The sequence below is a fragment of the Ammodytes marinus genome, assembly GCF_949987685.1.
Source record: "Ammodytes marinus genome assembly, chromosome: 19".
In the NCBI taxonomy this organism is placed as follows: domain Eukaryota; kingdom Metazoa; phylum Chordata; class Actinopteri; order Uranoscopiformes; family Ammodytidae; genus Ammodytes; species Ammodytes marinus.
In genome coordinates, this window is record NC_137223.1 from 20943653 (window position 1) to 20969171 (window position 25519).

The window sequence follows — 25519 nt, forward strand, 5'->3', positions numbered from 1 at the left end:
TTTCAAGAAATAAAATATCACTCTTCTTTAATGTTACATTATACTTCAATTCTAACTTTCATACATCGAACTTGTTAAAGCTGCGATGAAGATAGACAGAAAATACATGATTGAAACCGCTGGTTGGCTCTGTTGATTGTCATTCGGGCCTTCAAGAGCTGTCTGCAAAGATCTTCAAGAGTTTGTGTAGGAGTTAGATGCACCGGAGGTTGTGCCAGTAGATGACGCATTGTAACCAGCTGAAACAAAACAAAACCCAGCAAAAAAAGTGATTAAGTCTGTGACAATATGACAATAACTTGACCATGACCATCAGTGTTGGGAGTAACGCGTTACAGGAAGTAATGCATTACTGTAATGCATTACGTTTTGCTGTAACGCGGTAATGTAAGGCATTACAGCAAAAAAATTGTAATATGTAACGCAGTACATAGCTCAGAAACGCGCGTTACAATGCATTTTAAACCCGAAATTGACTGGTTTGTTGTTTTTATACAAATTGGCCAACACCGCGAGTTTCGCAGAGGAGAAAAAAACCCACGCTAATGTTACTGCTAGAGGAGAAGAAAACTCGATTTGCTGCTACAATTGATTCCAAAGATGCGCTAGCCTACTGGCTTCCGTCTCACTGCCCAAGTTATTGAAAACTTTTGTGGTGTTTGGAGACTCTGACGTGAAAGCACGTATCACTCTGTGCTCAACGAGCAGCGGGTGTTGCCGAGAGCCCCTCCCCGTCTCAAAGCACTACAAGGCGGTCAGTCTCGGAGCAGCCCCTCGGAGCGAGTCCCTGCCTGCTGTCAGAGCAGAGAGGTGACACACCTCCGCGTCCAGGCTGCAAATTAATCGTGCTGTTGTTAGGTGCGAAATCGGAGATAGTGTGCCTCGGAGATAGTGTGCCACCATTACGGTGGTAGGATGGCCTAGAGGAAAAGGTGGCCGACCAGTAACCATGAGGTCGCTGGTTCGATCCCCGGCACCGGACAGGAGGGTGTTAGTTGTAAAACTAGCAGAGGCTGGTATTGCGTCTACGGTGCCCACCATCTCTACCATTGTGTCCTTGAGCAAGACACTAAACCCCAAAACTGCTCCAGGGGCGCTGTGCTGCGGCTGACCCTGCGCTCTGACCCCCTCCGAAGTGTGGTAACTTGAGAGGGGGTATGCGAAAAGACGCATTTCAATGTGCCTCGTGTACAACTGACAAATAAAGATAACTTAACTTAGCACTAAGTGCTGCAGCAAAAAAGTCACAATAGAGTTGATCGCTTTGTCGATTCATGCCTCTGACACACACGTCGACTCCCAACATAATGAGTGGATGCTTTGAATTAGCAAAGGAGATATATATTTAGGCTACTATTGTTATTATAAAATGTCACGCAAGAGAGCAATAAACAAACATAATGGGCTGTTATCATTTAGATTAGATGGCAAGATGATAAGGCAGATTATTTGGAATAACTAAAAAAGGCAAAAGTTGATGATGTGAACAACTTGTTTGTGCTTTTAAGTCGCCAGAACGCAAGAAACAAATCTTTGAGGCTCAATTTACTTTTTCAATCTACAGTAGTAGGCTCTAGCTCTATTGATATTAATATAGGCTAAATAAATACCTAAAGATACAGTATTTCTATTATAAAATGTATTGCACCATGAGCCATAACTGTGACCATTATATTATATAGCATAGGCCTACTTGTGTTAGCCTTAAGCCTAGCTCAGTCATTATGCCATACCATGTCACCTCCTGCTATGTAATGAGCTGCATTGAACACAAGAAGATCTATTGAGAACACCAAATCCATATTTCATGTTATTTTGGTGAAAGTAATGCAAAAGTAATGTAAAAGTAGTGTAATGCCTTACAATTCAAAGACAGTAATATTGTAATGTAACTAACTACTTTGAAATGCCAGTAATAAGTAATAAATACCGCATTACGCTTTTGAAGTAACTTGCCCAACACTGATGACCATACAGCCAAGCAAGCAGCTCTGTGGTGGCATATACGTATATGTACAGTATTTATGTATATATACATATATATACTGTATATATAATATAATGTGTATATATAAATATATAAATATACACACACACACACACACACACACACACACACACACACACACACACACACACACACACACACACACACACACACACGGGGTCACTCTACATTATTGAGATAACATGAGGAACATGTATGTCTCTATCAAAATGTTGACAAATTGTATATAACTGTCAAATAGCTGTTGAGATATTTCAATCAAGACTAGGCAATGGATAAATCTACCAACCTAGGCCTTTTGCACAGTGAATGAAACCACTAAACTATTTAGAAGTTATACTTCAGAGCTTTTGTTTTTTATGTTTCTTTCTTTGCTTAATTGTTGCTCTACCTCTTCCTCTTCTCCAGTTCCGGAAAAAGTCTTGAAAAGCACTTGATGAGTTTCCAGCGCTGGTGCTCTAAAACAAGAATTAAGGCAAAACATGAATGACCAAATATTTGAATCTGTTTAAGAAATTGTAATATAAAAAAAAATAATAATAATACAACTGTTCTTACCCTCGCCCCACCACTGCTGGAAGTTTTTGACTTTACCGCCAATTCTGACCGCACCTGAAAAGTGAATATCTCAAAAATCAGCTCACAAGAATAAAACACTCGTAAATTTGTTTCAGTTAAACATTTTTTTTTCAGGGTTGACATAAAGGATTCTTTGTGGGATTTCAGAGACATTTCTACCACCAATGTATTTTGCCTTCAGAGGTTATTAAAGATTGTACTAAATTCCTTGTTAAAGCATGCAATGGAAAGAAGCACTAACTCTTTTTATACATGCAATGCAGTTTTTGGTAAGCAGTAAACCATGAAACACAAGAGAAAAAACAAATGTTACTTTTACTTTAGAGTGGATTTTTCCTTTGTGTTAGTAATAGGGATGGGAATTGATAAGAATTTAACGATTCCGATTCTGCTTATCGATCCGATTCCTTATCGATTCTCATTGGGTGAGAGAATAAGTACAAATTAGTTTGTTTGTATTAACTCTCTTTAATATCTAATCAGAAGTGTGCCTAGTGTGTGCCTTGAGAGATTATCAAGAGTACTTTAGGATTAGAAAATTGTCAATTTTCACATTAATTGGTCCAGACAAAAAAATAAATGTTTGGCTTTTAAGCCCAAATGCCGGCATTATGTGCCCTAAAAACTAAAAACACTGACTTAAAACAGTCAAGGAAGAGCTTGTGCCTTTTGGAATATTAACAGTGCTCATTTGCACTTGAAACAAAATTCAACTGACATAAAAAAAAATACAAATAAGTATTTTGAAAAGATAAGACCAACTATCAACTTTGGCAAATTAACCATTTTTATGCAGAACAATTATCATGTGTGCCCTCTCTGGAAGGATACGAGATCTTTAATGTATGTTAAGTGTTATTATATGCTTGCACCCTTACTCTGAAGGGGCAACGTGATGATGTCACTATGTTCAAGTGAAGGGAACGCCTCAGGTAAAACTGTCACGTTGTACGTTGTTGTTGAACTGTCTGCACAGTAGTCAGTCATGTAGGCTATTCAAGAAGAGAATAAATATGCCATAAAGGCTAAAAGAGAATGTATTGCTTTGCTTATTCTTCACCACGCCAGCGACGAGGAGTCACCACTCCATCTCAGCTTTACAATGTACATGCTGTTCTTATGTGCAGCGCGCTGTCATCAGACACACATAGCGGATGGTTTTATACACATCGATTGCTCCATCAAATAATCCAAGGCAGAGCTTTTTGTGCAGGGATCGTTATTTTAAGTGTGTCTTATTGTCTTTATAAAGTGTCTTGTAAAACGTTTCCTTATCACCAGACCACCGAGTCCCTCTGTGTGTTGTTTTGGGTTTGTCTCCGCCGCTGTGCGTAAAGGCAGCATTAAAATAGCTGATGAACAAGAGTAAACAGCGGGCCTTTGGCAGCGGTCAAGAAATCCTTTTTGCTTTGCTTTATGCTGCTCTTGCCTTCTTATGTATCTCCCTTATGTATCAGCCCACACCTAGGCCTACACACACGATATTTCTCATACATTGTATATTCAAATCCATGTGATGGGCAATTCTGGTGCCGACTACTAGTAAGACAGCGGACGTTTAAACGTTTCACCGTCCGGATTGCAGTCTGCGCGCTTGCTTGTGCTTGTGTCGTTTGGCGAAATGGAAACTTTACAATTGTTGCAAGTGGCCGTATTGTCGCCTTTTCACGTGAAATACAACTACACTTTAGAGCGCTTCTGCCTCGACGCCATGTTTGCTGCGTTCTGAACCAAAACAAATCAGCACGTGTGTGAAGTCATGAAGCATTTGCAACGAACGGAACCGATAAGCGGAATTGTTAAGCAGGCATGTTAACGATTCCAAGAAATTGATTCACTCGGCACCGGTTCTGAACAGGAACCGGTTCTCGATTCCCATTCCTAGTTAGTAAGGGAGTCGATTAACATTGTGAACTGAAGACATGCGTACCTTTTTGTCCAGCAGCGTTCCAAACACCAATATGAAGAAACCCTTAAGAGAAATTCACAGTAGCATCAGCTAAGAGGGCTTTCATGACAAAAGGCTAATTCAGTCTTCAGAATACAAAGGATTTCAGATACCACAGTACTCACAGTAATATGACTATCAGTAATGATAACTTCTCTATTTGTACCTGCAATGAATTGAAGAATGCAAATGCAATATGGATTCCTCTGTTGCGTGGGCTGATCACTAGTCCGATTCCCAGACCCCAAGTTAATCCAAAAAATGGCGTGAGGACAGCCAAACTCCTTGCAATAACCACCAATACGTGCCTCTCTGCTGCTTGTGCGGCGTCCGTCACTACCCTTCTCCTCAACATTTTGTATAGCACAACAATCAGGATTAAGAAGTTTATCGCCACTATTGAAAGTGCGGGGATCACAAAGGCCAGTAGAGCCTTGGAATCGTCCCATCTGAGCCAGCAGACCCCAGCTTCTCGGGTGTACTCTTTGCTGGGTGCAGTTACAGCTATAGTAATGACAGCGATGATGAGAGGTGCCCCGTAGCCTAGGGAGAATCCAATGGCCAGCATAGATCCTCTCGACAAACCACCGTCAAAGACACTGACTGTACGGTAAAACAATAGCAGAGCTGAGGCTAACATCCAGAAGAATAGGGCTAGGTAGAAAAAATGGCTAAAAAATGTAGCCGCAGAGCATTCTGGTGAGCTTTTATCGCTTAAATCTGAAAAAGCTGCCCCGATAATAAACCAAATGTTTGCAATCAGGAGCGAGATGGCGATGTTAACGATGGAAACGTGACGCAAGTAGGACGTGGTGTTTCGTCTTATCTTTTTCCATATGAAAGTTTCAATAATGAGGCATATAACCAAAGAAGCCATAGAGATGCCAACTCCGATGTAGGTTATAAAATCCAGCACTGGGTCAGCTGGACTGTAGGGTGACATTAGGATAGAGAACGAGGTCAGGTGGTTGCAGTTGCAAGTGACGGTTTGGTTTACGTTGTGTACCAACTCGCAGCCCTCGTCGTCCCATCCCCCGAGCCCAGCGAAGAGGCTGAAGTTCCAGAAAACGCACTGAGGGTTGAACAAAGTAGCGTTTATAACATCGAATGTGAACGAAACATTGGAGACGGCACCACTGGACTGAACGAGTACGACTCTCCCATTGATGACAGTGTCGCTCGAATTGTCATCGTCTCTTGCTGGGAGCACGTTATCCATTGAAGCAAATGTTATCACAGAGATCGACTGTTCTCCTCCATTCGTCTGTGGGATATCTATCGCCACTGAAGAATTAAAGTCAGCAGTGAAAGTTTTGGTTAAGAGAATAAACGGCGTGGGGATGTAAAAAGTGTCGTTGGAGAGGCGACTTGTTATGTTCTCAAGAGAAAGCAGTAATGTTGAGCTGACACTTTGGCTGTTGGTTCTTGTTCGTGCGGCATTGTTGGTGTCATTTCTATTCAGAACGGTCCATGTACCTTTTGCATCATCAATGGTTAGGATGCCCACAGTTGTTAGGATATCCTAAATTTAAAGGAAATAAGAGATTAGATCATGTAAAAATGATTAGATCATGTGAAATGAAATACATATAGAAAATAATAAAACAATGAAAAATGCATGTGTATATATACAGTATATATATATATATATATATACAGTATATATATATATTAGGGCTGTCAAGCGATTAAAAAAATTAATCTAATTAATTACAGGCTCTGTGATTAATTAATCTAAATTAATCGCATACTTTTATGACACTTTTATACCTGTTTATAAACAGCTGTATAGCCTACTACAGTTTGTTTCTCTGTCTCTCTCTCTCTCGCGCGCGCGCTCGCTCTCCGTCTCTCGTAACTTCTGTCTCCTCCCCTCAGCCAGCTTTATACATGAACTAGCGCCGAATTTTCTCAAAAAAACAAGCAGACAAAATTACGACTTTCCATCTCCCACAACAGACAGCGCTGCACTGCCACCATTTCGTAGCCTACTCCTAGGCAAAAATATTGACACACACACACACACGGGGCGGGTGCTAGACAGCTAGCAAACAAAATTGGAGGAAGATTGAGAGATATGGCCTACTCACTGTTTTGAACCTAGCCTACATTGTTGCACCCACTAAATCAATAATGCATGGACACTGCGGAGAATTAAGTAAGATGTCTTCCTACCTTCATGCATCCCATAAACCGTCCATAGAGCCTTCGAGTCGGCCCCTTTCCCTTGCTTCTCTCTTTACCTTTCTCCCTTTAACCCACGCGCCCGGCCCGGCGAGCTACAGGTGCAGCTCCGCACCACTTTTGCACCGGGTCAAAGGCATTATAGAAGTGCGATTAATCTGCGTTAATTTTTTTAATCGCGTTAATTTTTCTGTGATTAATTAATCGAAATTAACGCGTTAATTTGACAGCCCTAATATATATATATATATATATATATATATATATATATATATATATATATATATATATATATATATATATATATATATATATATATATATATATATATATATATATATATATACATATTTATATATATATATATATACTGTATATATACTGTATATAAATACGTATATATATATATATATATATATATATATATATATATATATATATATATATATATTAGGGTTGTCAACCGATTAAAAATAAAAGTTAGACATATCGGACGGGTCATTCTGTCTGTGCATGCATTAAAAGAAATGGGTGCATTATTCCCAGAAATTAATCACCCTGCGTTAACGCTTTAATTTTGACAGCCTTAATATATAAAAAACGTGTAGGACATGCGTAAACCTCAGCAGAACGATTCACATACCTCCATGGGTGTGTTGGTTACGGGGGAAAAATTTGCTAATGCGTTGGCTACATTGCTGAGTATCTCAACAATTGCACTGATGGTTGCAGTAGAGTTAACCACATCCTCAGTGAAGTTGGTAGTGACACCTCTGAGTCGGCCCAAGAAACGTGGCAGTGTATTGTCAATCAAGTTCTGTTAGATAAAAACATTTTTTTTTAGCATTACACCATATCTCAAGGATCAAGATACTATGTGCAGGATGTACACATAGTAAAACATGGATTACCTGAACACTGAATCTTGAGCAATACAGGGGTTAACGGTAGCTTCTAATTTTATGGGTGGAGCTGACTGTCACAGAGTAAACCAAACCAACATCACCACTGACTCATGTAATGACAAGCAAATTTGATGGTAAAAATAGTTTTACTATCAAAAACTGAAGCTCAGCAAATTTGTTGTTGTGAATGTCATTTAGAAGCCACTGCTGTAATTTGAATGTAAAATAGATATTTAAAAACACAAACAGGGTAAATACTAAGATATCTATATTTCTGAGTTTTAAAGCACTCTTTTCCTGGAAAACAGTAGCTTATGTCAGACTTAAATAACATTCTTGAGTATTACCATAGTGTATAAATATAGCAATGTTTTGACAGCGGTATAGTGTTTTAATTAATTCAATGATGTAGCGTTTAAATCTGCTGAGTCAAGTTTAACGTTTAATTGCTTTACAATGTCACTTTACACACTTAGATTTTGTTGAGCCAGCGAAGGCAAAGAGAGCCAGGTTCTGCTGAGCTTGCTTCGTAGTAAGTCTATTAGGGGCCTCATTTATAAACTATGTGTTTGTGCAAAATTAATCCAAATATTACATGTCCTGTGTCATATATAAGGAGTTCCTTTTGCAAATAGGGATAAAGCGCATCTTAGAATGAATAAAGAATCGCCTGATTGATTGATTGATTGATTGTTTTAACATTTAGTGACAAAAATAAAATGATTAAGGATCATAAATACACAGAGAAATGTTATTTAAAATGTTAAACACTGAAATAACGTATGTAATTTGGCCAACAATGCTGTGTGATGAGCTTTTGGGCGTGCACTTTTATGTCGGATAACTTATTTTTTATTTCGCCGCAGTCCGACCTTCTGAGACAGCAGCGTTCACAGTTATACCACACTCTGACACTCTGACGCCTCTACGCTCAAACTGTGACACCAAACTACATTTCCCCTTGTCGCAACCTCCCCAAAAGGAACTTTGGCATGTGACTACACTGATATTATACCGTGTGGAGTCTATCCATTTTCCCTTTCAGTCTGCTTTTGCCACGTCGCCTTCATGCAGTCAGGAAATTAATATTAATTTGGGGCGTTCAATGATGTAACTATGGGCGTAACATGAAGTCCACAAAGGCTGCGCCACATTTGGAGTTGATTGTGATTTATGAAAGGCAACATCAGGGCTGTACGCTTATTTTTTTAGGTGGTAGCACTGGTGCTAGCAAGCAAAAAAATTCAGTAGCACAAAAATAAATTTGGTAGCACACAAAGTATGATCGAAAACTTGCATAACCTTAACCCTTGCATTTCACTGTAATTACCTTTGAGCATCTCATCTTGGTCTCATTTGAGATTCTCAATTAATATTATATCCTAGTGTGTGCAGTAATAATTGTAGAAGAATGAATAGGGGTGCACTGATTGCAATTTAGACAAAAGAATCTAACCTGCCAATTGCAATTTTTTGCTGATTCAGAATTATTTTCCCCAATAAAAATATAAAGATAATATCTATATCTATATATGTTTTGTATATACATATAATTATTATATTAATAATAATATTTTTTTTTAGAAAATGTCCTTCTGTTAATTAAAACCAAACTTTAAAACATTAAACATAGCCTATTAAATAAATAAGTATACATATTGGTACAATTTAGGATAAATTAAATAGGTTGTTGTAAATGTGTTGGAAGTTGTTCTTCAGTGGCTTATTTCAAACTTTGTTTTTAGACTACTGTTGACTTTTCTCTGCAGCTGAATGAGTTGCCTTTCTAGCTAGAGCAGTGCAGGGCTGTGAAGCGCTAACTTCCGGTTCTTACCGGCTTTAAAATAAAAGTCAACTCACGTTTGGCTAGTAACAGGCTTTTAACGTGAAGGCGCACAGGAAATGTTCTGTTTGCACACGCGCTAACTTAACTGCGGTAATCTTCTTCCGGTTATTACCGTTGGTGAAGTTTTTATACAGTAGAATCGCTGCACGAGAACAGATCCCGAGGACACATATCTTTCACCAGCCAAAGTGAAGGGTGGACTCAATAACTTACTTGCCTAAGACTACATTTACCCCCATTTGGAGTGTTAATGTAGAGCCCTCTAAGCAGTGTTGTGCATCTCTCCTCTGTGTTTCAAAGACAGCCTCTCCTCATTATCAACTAGCACTAGTGCGAATGGACTTGTATTCATCATCACACGTGATCAATTTCAGTAGCAAATGCGGTCAAAACTGTCGCACTGTACAGCCCTGGGCAACATAAACGTAGGATGTGAGTTTGCACTGTTTTATAAACTTGAATATTTTTGTCGCAAGCACTTCCTGTGATTCATCCATATATACGCCACCTTTCCACGTGAATCCTACGCACAGTTTTATAAATGAGGCCTGTGGTGTCTGAAACAACTGGAAAACTAAGTCACCTGAGACTCATCCCGCAGGTCATTAATCGGTTTTGGGATGCAGGTGTCTCGTTCAACTACCCATGTTCCATCTAGACAAACTGCTATCCTTTCTCCAACGAAGTTCGTTTTGCAACCAGGTTTAGCAATGTCACCCTCATTTCCACTACCAAAGGGATCTTCCTCACATGTAAATTCTAGAGAGAAAGAATTGTTTACTTTTAATAACATGGAAAAATATCTTGACCTGTAACGATACTGTGATCTATACTTACGTTCGCCCTCTGTGGATAATTCTAGTGTTATTAGTCTTCTTGTTTCTGTACGGTCCTTCACTTGACAAGTGATTTTTTTTTCTGATCCACAGTCGGAACGTGAAATTCTGTAGGTGTAGGTGCACTCACGAGCTGGGTTTTGGCATTGGACTAAGAACATCAACATTTATTAATGGATAATAATATAATATGTATAGACATCAACTCCAAAAGTTGTCTGAGGAATGTATTTATACGTCACAGATTTTACAGTAGCAAAATTGCCTTTGTGTGGTTTTATTTTGTTTTACCTTGTGAAGGAGACAATCCTGGAAACTCCACCTCAAAGGGGCTGTTCACTTCGCATTGTATTAGCTGTTGAGTTCCAACCTCACATTTGACCATTCTTTGGGGTGTCACTTTGATTTCAGGTTTGAGAACAGTTTTCCCCTCCTGTCTATAAACTGAGTTTCCATCACTGCTTATCAGCCTACATTCATAATTTCCTGAAATTAAAGGATAATGAATTAAAACTTAAATCAAAAGGAAGCCATTTTTCCACAACCTTTGAAACATTTTATATAATCATGGATATATTTTAAGTGAACCTGACAGTAAATTGATACAGGATACATATCTGCTCTGTATTTGTCTATTGAAAGAAAGACAAAATTCTTATAGTTTTCGGTTTCATGATAACGCATTCATTTGTCAAAATACTGTAGCTAAGTAGGATACTTACAGCTGAAAAGGTATCACCAGAAGATAAGACAAGAGAATTAATGGAATTCAACCTTTAGATATGTTTAAACCGTAAACTGCAATAGTAATGTAACCTCACCTAAAGATTCTTCCAAAATCCAAAACATATGTAACTATTTCAGCCTTATACTTCAGGATAAGCAATTCGCACAGTAACAATTTGGGTTTTTGCATTTTAACACATATATTGCATCAACGCCATTAAGAATTAACATCAGAGAGAGCACAAAAAGAAAAGCCCTAGACAGCCCTTCCCAGAGGAAAAGAAAATTTGAAAAGAGATCTCAAACATGTTTCATTTACTTCTCCTAGACAACTATGAGATCTGTGTGACACCAAACTGAGACTGAGGCTTATTTCTCCTGTCTCTCATTTTTTTCCCGGAGCAATAAGATGCACTAAATCTCAATTTAGTCTCCTTTAAGTTTCAGAAGAGATCTCATCAAACTCTCAAATAATTCTCAGAGTTTCTCAACTGTTGTGTCTCTTTGTGATCTCAGGCAGGGAAATCAAAGAGCTCTCTCTATGAACTCAATCTAGTCTCAGTTTCTTCATCTCATACTAAGCTCAGACGGAGCAAATGAAGAGCTCTCAACGAGCACTCATTGAAGGTCAGTGGTTCAAGCCCCGTGTCCCGCCTCATGTCGAAGTGACCTGGAACAAGACACTGAACCCTGAATTGATATGTGTGTGTGAATGGTAACGTGTAAATGGGACCAGGTAAATGATAAATAAAAGAAAAATAAATAAATTATAAATGGTAATTGATAAAGATTGGGATTAACCTTTATAAATAAAGGCAACAAATTATAATTTGATTTCTTGTTGACTCTCTTTTCCAAAGGAGAAACAAAGGAGCAATTAAAAACACTGAATTGAGAAGAGCAATTCTAGTAACTCTGTCTCACCTATTTCTCCTAGTGAATTTTAGGAAAAACATATGAGAAACATTTCAGACCAAAAAGAGACTAAAATGAGGCTCAGATGAGAATCTCAAATTTGTCTCTTGAGCTGTAGAAGAGCAAGCTTTGAGCAGTACATTTTTCCTCTGGGTTTGTACATTGTACATTTGTATGATTTGAAAATTTAAACTGAGACAGAAATGGAAAAAAATGTAAGGACTGCACCATACTGGGGTCTATTTCTTACCAGTGTCAGTGATAGAAAATGGTGACACATTTAACCATGCCGCTTTCCCATTCGGTTGAAATATGTGTTGTGTGTCTTGGGTTATTGACATTTTATTAAGTCTCCATTCTACCGTCCAGTCGATACCAAATGGGAGGCCGTCTGGTGGAGGGCCGCATGTCACAGTCATCTTTTCATTTAACGACTGTTCAGTTGGTTCAAACCGTAATCTTTTCGTGCCTTTGGAAAAATTTAACACAAAGGTTACACAATTATTATATCATCATCTGTACAGAATGTCAAGGTATTTTTAACATGGAAAACTCTGCTAATGTAACAATGAAAACAATAATTTGTGTTGTTTCAAATATTTATGAAATTATATAAAAATGTCTTACTGTAAAATAACATTCTGTATTTTTTCGCCAGCTCTTTAAATATCCCTGTTTCTAAACTGGCAATTCCCGATTCTGGAAAAGAAGCTGCGTTTACTGTGTATTCAACGATGGTGCTCCCACTCCTGTAATACACAAGTGAATCCAAGTTGAATGCTATCACAAGCATATAATGAAGTCCATTTAGGACTGTATTGTAGCCTGTATCTGCTGTGGAAACTTGACGTTAACCACCATTAACCGCCTGGTTAGTTGTTTTGCGTCATGAAAGTATAGTGTTGATAGTGAAACCAACAAGACTAACTAACCAAACTTTAGCTGATGCTCAATGTCTGGGATCAACAACATTTCAATACCTCAACATTCTACTTTACTGTTTGTAAAAACACATTATGTAATTAAACTTCAATATGTAAAACAATTTCACTTAATAATGTTATAACACTTACAACTCATTTACAGAAATGATCTGTCCCTGCTTAATGTAAGAAACAAACACAATTGAAGTCTTCATTCATTTGATGTGTCAATGTTTTTTTTTCAACATTGTAAAACATATATTTTATGTTTTTTTAGCATGAATCATAGTGACTCAAAAATTAAATGTATAAATTAATTATTTTATTTTAATATATAAGTATTCACTTTGGGGCGACTGTGGCTCAGGTGGTTAAGCTTGGCCAACGATCCTAGGGTTGGCGGTTCGATCCCCGCCCGGCCACTTGTGTCATGGTCGTTGTGTCCCTGGGCAAGACACTTCACCCACCTTGCCTCGTGTGAATGTGTATGACTGCTGTATGTTTGAGGTGGTGGTCGGAGGGGCCGATGGCGCGGAATGGCAGCCTCGCTTCTGTCAGTCTGCCCCAGGGCAACTGTGGCTACTATCATAGTTTACCACCACCGGTATGACTGTGTGTGAACGAATTGAACCTGGAACCCTGTAAAGCGCTTTGAATACCTTGAAAAGCGCTATATAAATCCAATCAATTAATTATTATTATTAATTTATTGTTCATTAAGCGTTTACTGCATTTTGTAATCAATTACTAAATAATATGGTAACAAGTTTATCACATATTGCGTATAGTCTGTTAATTACAAAATGAGGCAGATAAATACATAATGCATTGTTCAATTGTTCTTACATCATAGCATTACTAATACTGAACGTTTCAAACATTCTTCTGACCAGGAGGTAAGTAAGTGATCAAAAAGCCAAAGTGATACTTTTTTATATGGTGCTATTTTTGACTGTGGGAATATTCAACCAAGGCCACATTGATATAAGCCAGAAAAGAAAAGAAAAGACAATTCCAACTAGCTGATGCTAAGCACATGTGATCTTATTTCAGCACCGTAATATATGCTAACTAACAATAAACAAGAAGACCAGCTGGAGCTGATAGGAATGTCAATAGGTATTCAGTGTTGGGAAAACTGAAATTTGGTCCAGAAAAAAGGGGCAAAAGGAAAAGATAAAGTATCATCAACATTTTTAACAATACACCTTTACAGCAATCCTTCCAGTAGTTGTTGAGACATTTCATTCTAAACTACAAATGTCAACATCACCATGGCTAAAATTCAAAAGCAAACCAAAAGAATACATTTGCCTTACCGGAATCTAATTATGCTTGTTGATTGTAGAGTTGGAATGTGCTTCGTACTTTCTGATTGAATCTGTTTGAGACAGTGTAATATCCTATTTGTTATCAATTATGCAGTACAGTCAGGATCAAAAATCACATCAACTCAGTAGATCAGCATTGTGACAGAAGTAAGTGACACGTTGAAGATGGAAGACTTACAGTTCTCTTAACGTCTTTGTAAACTTCATTGGTTTTGTTATTGTATGCTTCATTAAATGGCATGTCAAATGTAAACGAGAAGTTCCTACCTACAACAGAAAGTGTTATCACAAAGAAACAATTTCATAAGATACATATGTCACAACTTACTCGTGAAAACCTAATACTTTACATTGTATGTTAATACCCTTACTTATTGTTGGTGTTTCTGGCATTGGAGTTGTTGTTGATGGCATTGGGGTTGTTGTTGTTGGCATTGGGGTTGTTGTTGTTGGCATTGGAGTTGTTGTTGTCATTGGAGTTGTTGTTGTCATTGGGGTTATTGTTGTTGTTGTCATTGGAGTTGTTGTTGTTGTCATTGGGGTTGTTGTTGTTGTCGTCATTGGGGGTGTTGTTTTCATTGCGGTTGTTGTTGTCATTGCGGTTGTTGTTGTCATTGGGGTTGTTGTTGTCATTGTGGTTGTTGTTGTCATTGGGGTTGTTGTTGTCATTGAAGTTGTTGTTGTCATTGTGGTTGTTGTTGTCATTGGGGTTGTTGTTGTCATTGAAGTTGTTGTTGTCATTGGGGTTGTTGTTGTCATTGGGGTTGTTGTTGTTGTCATTGGGGTTGTTGTTGTCATTGTGGTTGTAGTTGTCATTGGGGTTGTTGTTGTCATTGTGGTTGTAGTTGTCATTGTGGTTGTTGTTGTCATTGGGGTTGTTGTTGTCATTGCGGTTGTTGTTGTCATTGGGGTTGTTGTCACTGTAAAAAAAAGAAAAAATCCATAATTGTGCTTTTAGATAAATATAATGTTTCACACTCTGTTAATTCATTTAAAACGAAATAAAAAATGTTCCATACCAGGAGTTGGACAATGAGTGATACCTGTGGAGCAACATTAGAGATTCAATTATTATGCTACATTATTTTTACTTAAAGCTATAGTGTGTATCTTCTGTCGCCTCCATGAGTAATGTTGTGGAATGTTAACAACATTGTTGGCACATCTACATGAGGTAAGCCTTCGGTGATCCAAATGGATTTTATTCCTTCTGCTGTAGTACCAAGTTTTTTTTAGCAGTAGAATCAACAACTGAAACATTTCCTCTACACTTCTTGGGATTTTTCAGAGCTGCTGCGCCAGTTTCGGGGGGCGACACAAATGTGTAAACGCTGCCATACTGAGAAAAACAGAAAGAGTTCTGTGGGGCTGATATATTTAATTAACTTTAGATTACAACTTGTTTGGTGATGGATTGAATGTAACCAACATTTATTCATATGAAAAAGTTACACACTAAAGCTTTCAGAAAACACCATAAGTACCTTTAATTATGCTCAAAAGTAGATGACAATATGTCAATACATGTAAGACAGTCAGGCACACACAGCAGAAATTGATTGGTTACTTTTAAGCCAAAACTATCACTTTTATTGGATCGGCTACATGTTAACAAATGCTTACTTGTGATTGGTTCACAGAACTCTCCGTCAGGAAGCCCATTAATGCAGTCACAGGATGGTGTGGAGGCATTACTGCAAGAACCATAGATGTCACACTTGTCACATGACCACGTAAACGTATCCTCACACTGACACTGCAGTCCTCCAGTGAAGTTTGGAGAGCACCCTTTCAAAGAAATGTCAAAACTTTAACCCATACAGGTCACAAACTATTTGAGAGAACAGCATCAAATCGACAGTGCAAATAAGATAAAGGAAGTAAGAAGCAAGTTGAAGTTCTTACCAGTGGTAAAATTGAAGTCTACTACCGTTACAGAGGCACTGATGGTGGAGGGGAGTGGGATAAGTAGCAGTCTGTTCCTGAGTAGGTCAATAAAATCTGATGGCACACTAAGGGCTGGAACACGCAAGTCGAGGACTATATCAATGTTCAGTAGGACTGTGGAGAAAAACAGGAGAAAATCTATTACAGATCTCTATAACCATGACTATGCACAACACATTTCATGAATTATGATGATACGCTATGTCAAAAAATTGCTCTTTAAGATCAATATGTTCTTTATACTTTTCGTCAAGTGTCTTTAATGACTAAAGACTGTTTAACTTTATCCATGCAAAACAAATAGAAATGTGTCCCATACCAGGAGGAAGAGTTGGAGGCGGACTTGAAGTTGGACATTGAGTGATACCTGTGGAGCAACATTTAAGATGTAATCATTATGCTACATTATTTTAACTTTTTAAGAAAACATCATACCATCAATTATTCTTAACATAAGATGACTATAGGTTTGTCAGATAATCAAGCACAACTTAAGCCATGCTGATGCCAATACATGTAAGCAGTGTTGGGGGCACTACTTTAAAAGCGCAGCTTTTCAAACTACCAATTACTTCACACTGGAAGAAGTTGAACTACAGCAAAGCTACCCTAGAAAGGAATCTAGTTTGGTTGACTAAAGCCCCTGAGTTTATTGCAGAAACTTAAAAGTGCCGATTTGTTCAACAAGTCATACATAAACCAAAACAAAATTACATTTAAATAACATTTCTTAAAGAAATTAAGAAACAGAAATACATCCAGTGGCTGTCCAAAAAATGCATTGCCTGCATGCCGGGGCTCGTCAATGGGGGTTCAATCAGAGAGAGAAGCAACGGTAAACAAAGAAAAACCAATTGTTTCAATAGTTAACCACTCAACAAAGCCAAAAAGTAATGTAACTACTTGAAACACTTCAAAAATATGAATGTACAGTAACTGTTTAATTACATGGAGTTCACTATTCCCGAACACTGCATGTACTGTAAGACAGTCAGGCACATACTGCCGATATTTATTTCTTACTTTTTAGCAAAAAATATCACTTTTATTGAACCAGCTGAACAATATAAAATGCTTACTTGTGATTGGTTCACAGAACTCTCCGTCAGGAAGCCCATTAATGCAGTCACAGGATGGTGTGGAGGCATTACTGCAAGAACCATAGATGTCACACTTGTCACATGACCAGGCAAACGTTTCCTCACACTGACACTGCAGTCCTCCAGTGGAGTTTGGAGAGCACCCTTTCAAAGAAATGTCAAAACTTTAGTCCATAATGGGTTATGCACTATTTAAGAAAACAGCATCAAATCGGCAAAGCAAATTACATTAGGAAGCAAATAGGCAAGCACAAGTTCTTACCAGTGGTAAAATTGAAGTCTACTACCGTTACAAAGGCATTGATGGTGGAGGGGAGTGGGATAAGTAGCAGTCTGTTCCTGAGTTGGTCAATAAAATCTGATGGCACACTAAGGGCTGGAACACGCAAGTCGAGGACTATATCAATGTCCAGTAGGACTGTGGAGAAGAACAGGAGAAAATCTATTACAGATCTCTATAACCATGACTATGCACAACACATTTCATGAATTATGATGATACGCTATGTCAAAAAAATTGCTCTTTAAGATCAATATGTCCTTTATACTTTTTGTCAAGTGTCTTCAACGACTACAGACTCTGTTTAACTTTATCCATGCAAAACAAATAGAAATGTGTCCCATACCAGGAGGTAGAGTTGGAGGCGGACTTGAAGTTGGACATTGAGTGATACCTGTGGAGCAACATTTAAGATGTAATCATTATGCTACATTATTTTAACTTTTTAAGAAAACATCATATCATCAATTATTCTTAACATAAGATGACTATAGGTTTGTCAGATAATCAAGCACAACTTAAGCCATGCTGATGCCAATACATGTAAGCAGTGTTGGGGGCACTACTTTAAAAGCGCATCTTTTCAAACTACCAATTACTTCACATTGGAAGAAGTTGAACTACAGCAAAGCTACCCTAGAAAGGAATCTAGTTTGGTTGACTAAAGCCCCTGAGTTTATTGCAGAAACTTAAAAGTGCCGATTTGTTCAACAAGTCATACATAAACCAAAACAAAATTACATTTAAATAACATTTCTTAAAGAAATTAAGAAACAGAAATACATCCAGTGGCTGCCCAACAAATGCATTGCCTGGGCGTGCCGGGGCTCGTCAATGAGGGTTCAATCAGAGAGAGAAGCAACGGCAAACAAAGAAAACCAATTGTTTCAATTAACTACACAAAAAATGCAAAGTAATGTAACTGCTTGAAACACTTCAAAAATATGAATGTACAGAACTGTTTAATTACATGGAGTTCACTATTCCCGAACACCGCATGTACTGTAAGACAGTCAGGCACATACTGCCGATATTCATTTCTTACTTTTAAGCCGAAAATATCACTTTTATTGAACCAGCTAAACAATATCAAATGCTTACTTGTGATTGGTTCACAGAACTCTCCGTCAGAAGGAAGCCCATTAATGCAGTCACAGGATGGTGTTGAGGCATTACTGCAAGAACCATAGATGTCACACTTGTCACATGACCAAGCAAACATATCCTCACACTGACACTGCAGTCCTCCAGTGGAGTTTGGAGAGCACCCTTTCAAAGAAATGTCAAAACTTTAGTCCATAATGGGTTATGCACTATTTAAGAAAACAGTATCAAATCGGCAATGCAAATTACATTAGGAAGCAAATAGGCAAGCACAAGTTCTTACCAGTGGTGAAATTGAAGTCTACTACCGTTACAGAGGCACTGATGTTGTAGGGGAGTGGGATATGTAGCAGTCTGTTCCTGAATTGATCAATGAAATTTGCTGGAGCACTTAGGGCTGGCACGCGCAAGTCAAGGACTATATCAATGTCCACTGGAGAAGAATAGGAGAAAAGTCACTTACAGATTTCTATAACCATCACTATTCACAAAACGTTTCACTATGTTGTAGGGGTGTGTTGATACAATATACAGTATGTGATGGCCTTGAGGAAATGAGGTGGAAGAGTTGTAATTATTGATCCTCAAACTTTTACACTAACCTTAGCTTGAATGGTGAATGTTTACATGGTGAATGTAAGTTGTGTGAGCCCAGAGGCAAATGTATATTTTCCAAACCGTTGAAATAGTTGTACTGTATATGGAAAAGCTAAGCAATTTGTCTATATTTCAGATGGCCAGTGACAATCTTCAGAAACACAGACACACACAGACACACACAGACACACACACACACACACACACACACAGACACACACACACACACACACACACACACACACACACACACACACACACACACACACACACACACACACACACACACACACACACACACACACACCAGGGATGGAAATTAACACCCGTCACACGCCAAATGCGGGTAGATTTGCGTGCTGGCGTGTAAATTGTGTCACTTCACCCGCCACTGTGTCGGTAATACTTTCCAGTCAGGTCCGATCTAATTTGCATATTTAATACATTCGTCATGAACATGATGACAGGGCGCTACACAGTTCAACAGTTTCTTTTTGCCTTTCTAGTCGAACTGAACTACGGCGCGATCCGCTCCGCTAGGAAATACTATCTGCGAGTTAACGTGTGGAGGCATAAGTCGACAAATCAATCGACTTACTTTGCCCCCTTTTTTTCTTCCCACAGCAGAGGTTGAGGTGCTGAAAATAAAGTGAAAACTGCGCTTTTCCTTTAAGCAGCAGAGCTGCCGCCGTTGTTACAGTATTTGCATCAAAGCCCTAATGGTAATACAAATGAGATGCTTTATTTAAACGCTGTCCGTGCTTAGAGGTGATTTTAATTGTGTCGGTTGAAACAGAAACTAACGGAGGGATTCGGCTCACATACAGTCCCTTGAGTCGCGCAGTCAGTTTGCCGACATGGCTTTGTATTTAAGGCTCGAGACATACAATCAGATCGCATACAAACAGGGAAGCCTTTCCCATCGGTATCGCTAACGGGGAGAATATCCCCGGTTATTATTTGAGTAGTCTGGCATGACCACTTCCGCCAGCGTCTATTCGCTTGCGTCGAAAAGCAACGCAGCCCTGACGCAGCCCCCTCCTTTTCCGGTTGCTGGCTTTCCCCTATTGTGATCCCCCTCAAATTCGGAAACAATTCGCTCACAGTCAACCCGTGTGCTTATGTGCAGCGCTCTCTCTCACACACACACACACACAGGGTGTGGGAAGTCACATTATTGTAGACAGAAATAAAGTGTGGCGATACTTCGGCGGTCCGGGACGCATCCTAGCTTAGCCTAGCTGTCCAACTTCATTGTACAACTACCCCCGGGCAGAAATACCGTCATAAACTCTGGAAAATGAAGCGTGGGGGTTTGAATTGAGCACCGGACCTTATAACCAGCTAGATTAAGATCCGCCGTTCCCTTTCTTTGGTGAATTAGGGACTAAGCAGCGGTGTTTTAGCGACGGGGAAAGATTCCAACGGCTTCCACTATCACCTAGCAACTTACGGCTACTTGCTGCAGTTGGTGTAGCGCTCACAACGTCAAAACCCTGTTCTGCCTGTAAACAGACGGACTACGGCTCTGACTACAGCGATAGGAGGTGGTGACATAAGTTCTCGAATGCTATAAATTCTACTCGACCGCCGTAGCCGTCCTCTCAACCGCCGATGATAATGTTACCAGAGATAACACTACGTGGCAAGTTAACTCCGGTTAAGTTATCCCGTGAGCTCCTCGGGGGCTAAAGTGTATGGTGTCTTGACATGCTGGTTAGAAAGCAACACACTATGTATATTCCTTTTGTCTTTAATAGTTTTTGTGTGGCGTTTGCGGGTTTAGCCATTTCTCTGACAGTCTCTGGGCGTGAAGACGTTCCATCAAAATAAGTCCCCCCCCGGCACTATTTTGCAGGACACCGCTGCTGCTTCCCGGGGTTAGCCCCGCCCTAGATGATTGTGATTGGTTTAAACAAATACAAACAGGCTAGCCCAGTTTCCCCCGGTTTCCCCACCCGAATAGACGGCTCTAAACAGAGTACTTCCAGACCATACTATTTGCTGTAGTTTGGTCTGGCTTCGCGAGACTATTATTTGAGCCTCAAACCACAGAGTTCTTCCCCGTGCGGTGGCTCGCGCACTCACTAGTGATCTCACGGTGAAACGCTGCTTTGCTCGGACGAAGGCATCGTGTGTTTCTAGATGATTTAACGTCATAGTCTCAGACGAGCGTTTAACATTATGCTGCATCTTTTGCACTGCACTGTTTTTTATCAACAGTGAAAAAATGGTCCCACACCGGACTCTTATGTGTAGCTGATTACTTCATGCACGCACCTTGCAGAAGTGACGCTCCTGCAGCGTGCTCACGACCAGACGTGACACGGTGACATCTCCCATTAATAAAACGGCATAACTCCCTGATTTTCAGATTTCTATTTTTAAATTCGACTTGAGCGCAAGTGGAAAACCGGTCAATGTGTCGACACATTCACATCCCTAATGCATATGGAGAAAGTGATAAACAATATCAACATTTCATATCATTAACTAAAAATAAAAAAGGTAACTTCAATACTGTATTATAATTATTGACTAAATGATGAAAAAAAGGTGTCTGCAGGGCCAGTGAAAATATACAAGGGGCCAGTAAAACTCGGATCTATTGGCCAAGCGGGCCAGTTGGGAAAAAAAGTTGCATTGAACCCAGAGTATATATGGAGTTCAATTATACAATGTTTTGAAATAAAGATGGCGTGTATTGTGTATCATATATAGTAAGAGTGTACCATTTAATTTGCAACTCAGTTCCTTGGTAGCACCTACTTACAGTACAAATGACTTCTGATGGAAAACATTTGTATGAAAAACACTTTCATTAGCTATTCTTACTATTGTATTGTTTAACATTAACGCATATATTAAAAAAGATATTGCGTATAAAAAGTGGCTGGTAAAAAAGATGAGTGGCTGGTAGATTTTTAAATCTACCTGCCACAGTGGCTGGTAGGCAAAAAAGTTAATTTCCATCCCTGACACACACACACACACACACACACACACACACAAATCTACAATTCTCTATATTTGATGAGTCATACCATCCAGTGCATCAGGTACAGGTACTGAAAAAAAATGAAATGAAAATGTAAGCATCATTTGAAGTGTCACATTACTTTTTTGTATTCAATGTCTCTTATATGAAACACTATTTTCTAGTACAACTATACAATCAGTGGAACAGTTCTATCTTTGTTGTCACTACTTTTGACTGTGTACATTGATCATGATGTAATTTGTGTTGATCTGTGTGATAGTCAAATGTTAGTCAAACTCTTTAGGTTGTCTTTTACTTGAGAGCCTACTGGTCTATTGAAGTTGTATGAGCTCAGATCCATACACACTGTATGAAAGTTTGAACAATGGAAAATACAAGATGCTGCTTTTCTACAGCACATAACATACCCACATTGTATGTTATATTCTAATATTTGGAGATACTGGACTTTTTTTGTTCCATGTGCTGTAAACCGTAATCATCCAAATTAAAACAAAAGAAAGGCCTAACATATGTCACTTTCTGTAATGAAATTAGAATATATGAAAGTTGAATGGACTTTTCCATGACATTCTAATTATTATTATTTTTTTTAGATCAATCTTCATTGTAGTTCATCCATGCAGGACAGAGACACATTTCTCATAACAAGAGCTGGCTTTAAGGACATGAAGTGGACAGTTTTAATCTTTTCAATCAAAACTATGGTATCACTTCACTAGAAAACAATGCTAGATGTTTTATCTTTCCGCATGCCACAGAGTTTTGTGACCAACTATCAGGCTCAATGAGTTTTTCCAAAGAATACGAGGAAGCATTTACTTTTTTTTGTTGTAACATGTGGTTCCTTGTCTCGTGCCTACAAGGCCCACACTTAGATGCTACAGCATTAAGTAGGCACAATATAGAAGCACAATTCAAATACTTGATTAAATACCATTTTCACCAAAGATGAACTCAAAACATTATGGTGGCTAGGCGGAACATAAAACAGACATAATCAGATACTGTATTCTTGCTGAATTGATAGTCCATACTTCAGTGCCAAGGAAATGAAACAATTATGACTCAGTGGCATTTTTTGGTTGTTGTATTGAACACACAGACACAGACAGTATCACTTAGGTGTCAAGATGTGACTCACCCGCTCTTTTATCTCTGGCGTGACTGTGCAAGACTTTTGTACCAATCAAATCCTGGAAAAATCAATTGTCATCTATTTAGTCCAAATGTACAGTTTGTCTACACACAAGAAATAACTGACTTAATAACACATTTTACACAAAACTTAAACTACTGATGAACCATCTTACACAAATATACTGTGTAACATACGGTAGGCAAAATCCCACCAGTTGCAGAATCCCTACAGTGTGTGTAATCATTCTTATTCTTACCTCAAAGAATACATTCAGAGACTGTCTGTATCCAGTTTCCCCCAGACTGTAGAATATAACCAGAAGAACAACAAAGTATCCTACTGCCTTTGATAATGCCATCCTGACAGGAGAGAGACCACAAGCAATAAAGTGTTTCTCATTACACAAACAAATTAATGTACAGTCTACATTTATTATTGTAAGATGATTCGAAACAACATACAATCAAATGTATGTTGTTTGAGGGACACATAATGTCACCCACTGAAAATGAAAACTGATCGTATCAACAAAATGTAAAACAGTAAAAAAATAAAATAAAAAATAAAAAGAAGTCTGTTTAGTCTCAACACAGACTAGATAGCTTAGATAAAAGATTTCCAGTGTCAGCAAGATTTTACTCCCAGACCTGTAAACACATACTTTGCCAACTTTGCAATCACTCTAATCAGTTCTTCATGAACGGTTACATGACATTAAGAGGTGGATGGACCAAAACCTTCTGCTTTGAATGTCAACAACAATGAGACAATAATCACTGCTATTATTTCACACGTTTCCCTTCATTTAGCCTGAATTTTCAGTTTGCAAGACTTTAAGATTCTGTTCGGACTTTGTTTTAGTCAGAAAACTGGTTACAGCATGATACTGAGAATGCGTCATGATTTCCAGGTTAACCCAATGTCACTTATACTGTTCCTTGGCTTATCTCTAATGAATCATTTCCACCACGTTGGAAACTTTGCTGCTACATGGTCTGCTTAGTTTACACCAAGTCATTTGAACTCCGTTAAACTGGCCCCAAGGTCAATGTGGAAATGCCGGTTCTGGAGCTTCTTAAGATGCTCTCAGATCTATAGGAGTGGGTCGGGGGAACTCGTTAATGTACAACTGTGGCCCGGGCCACAAATCCCGCGTCTACTGCGTGTCTGCTTCTGCATTTATTTTTGGCGACAATGTTAACACATTACAGCAGCCACACAGTGATGCACGTTTATCTCGGGTCTCTTTGCTTTAACTGATAGAGAAATACTCTGTTGACAGTCATATTGACTGCACACCAGCAGCATTCACGGTAGTTCCACCTTTTCCTTGTCTCTCTTTGGAAATAAAACTTCCCTCAAGCGCAAATGTGAAAAAAAAGAAAGAAAAAGGCAAGGAGGCACGCAGATTACTGTCGGAGCTCAACATTAATCATATGCATCAAAAAAAGACATCAAACAACTTCATATTAATGGGAATTATCTATGAAAACTCCAAATTAACATGTACATTTAGGAGTTTATTCTACTAAACCTTGTCTGTTTCAATGGCCATTATCTCAACATAAGTTATTTTCAAAACTCTTAAACAAAAATCATAACTTCGTAAGCCCTTACATAGACTTTCTATAATCATTGTCAGCACTATTATCAAGGTTATTATTACAGAATGATTTGTTTCATGATGATATTTTTAAGGTAAAAATAAAGCCCATACTATCATTCCCTTTGTCTGCGGTCATCAGAACAGTACCATAACTATCCCTTCAAATACTATTCTTCTCAAACTTCACTCAAATCAAATGGGGACAGATCTTTCTGCCAGCACACACTTTGAAGTAAAATGTTCTCAGAATGCTCTCATAAAATCTACTCAAAGGGCATTCATCTGTCGTATTTACAAGGATAGAAATATTCAATGCATTCCTCTTAGCCTCACTTTCATCTGTCTAGTACAATGGGCTACATGTAAAATTGGCTCACATGACTACAGACTAAGCTACAAACTACCCCTTGCCTTCTCTGTAACATGTAGCATCCTCATCCAAACAAATAAATAACCACCCTATATAAGATCAGAATGAAGTATCAAAATAAGATTTACCTCTCACTGTTTTCTGGCTGTCTTGTCTCTTGTAAGGAGGTTGA

At 38.6% G+C, this 25519-nt stretch overlaps 1 protein-coding gene across 1 annotated transcript; it reads right to left on the minus strand.

Moving 5' to 3' along the window:
• On the minus strand, positions 1–25519 carry LOC307265699 (uncharacterized protein). The gene is made up of 27 exons (XM_080047494.1): positions 25476–25519; positions 23628–23730; positions 23375–23426; positions 22274–22297; positions 18916–19065; positions 18630–18797; positions 17875–17922; positions 17511–17666; positions 17228–17392; positions 16468–16515; positions 16107–16262; positions 15825–15989; positions 15221–15244; positions 14573–15121; positions 14380–14468; positions 14190–14251; positions 12575–12696; positions 12198–12416; positions 10598–10792; positions 10308–10457; positions 10054–10229; positions 7363–7536; positions 4702–6057; positions 4518–4559; positions 2567–2620; positions 2400–2466; positions 1–239 (listed from the first exon to the last, which is right to left on the minus strand). Exons 2-27 carry the CDS (start codon positions 23727–23729, stop codon positions 175–177), a joined length of 4578 nt encoding a protein of 1525 aa, XP_079903620.1. The 5' UTR covers position 23730; positions 25476–25519; the 3' UTR covers positions 1–174.

Excerpts from the sequence above, each read along its gene's own strand:
- LOC307265699 (XM_080047494.1), bottom strand. The coding sequence starts at position 23,729 with ATGGCATTATCAAAGGCAGTAGGATACTTTGTTGTTCTTCTGGTTATA. Across the intron at positions 22,298-23,374 it reads CGCCAGAGATAAAAGAGCGG|TACCTGTACCTGATGCACTG; the intron begins GTGAGTCACATC and ends ATTTTTTTTCAG. Across the intron at positions 16,263-16,467 it reads GCCTCCAACTCTTCCTCCTG|TCCTACTGAACATTGATATA; the intron begins GTATGGGACACA and ends TTTTCTCCACAG.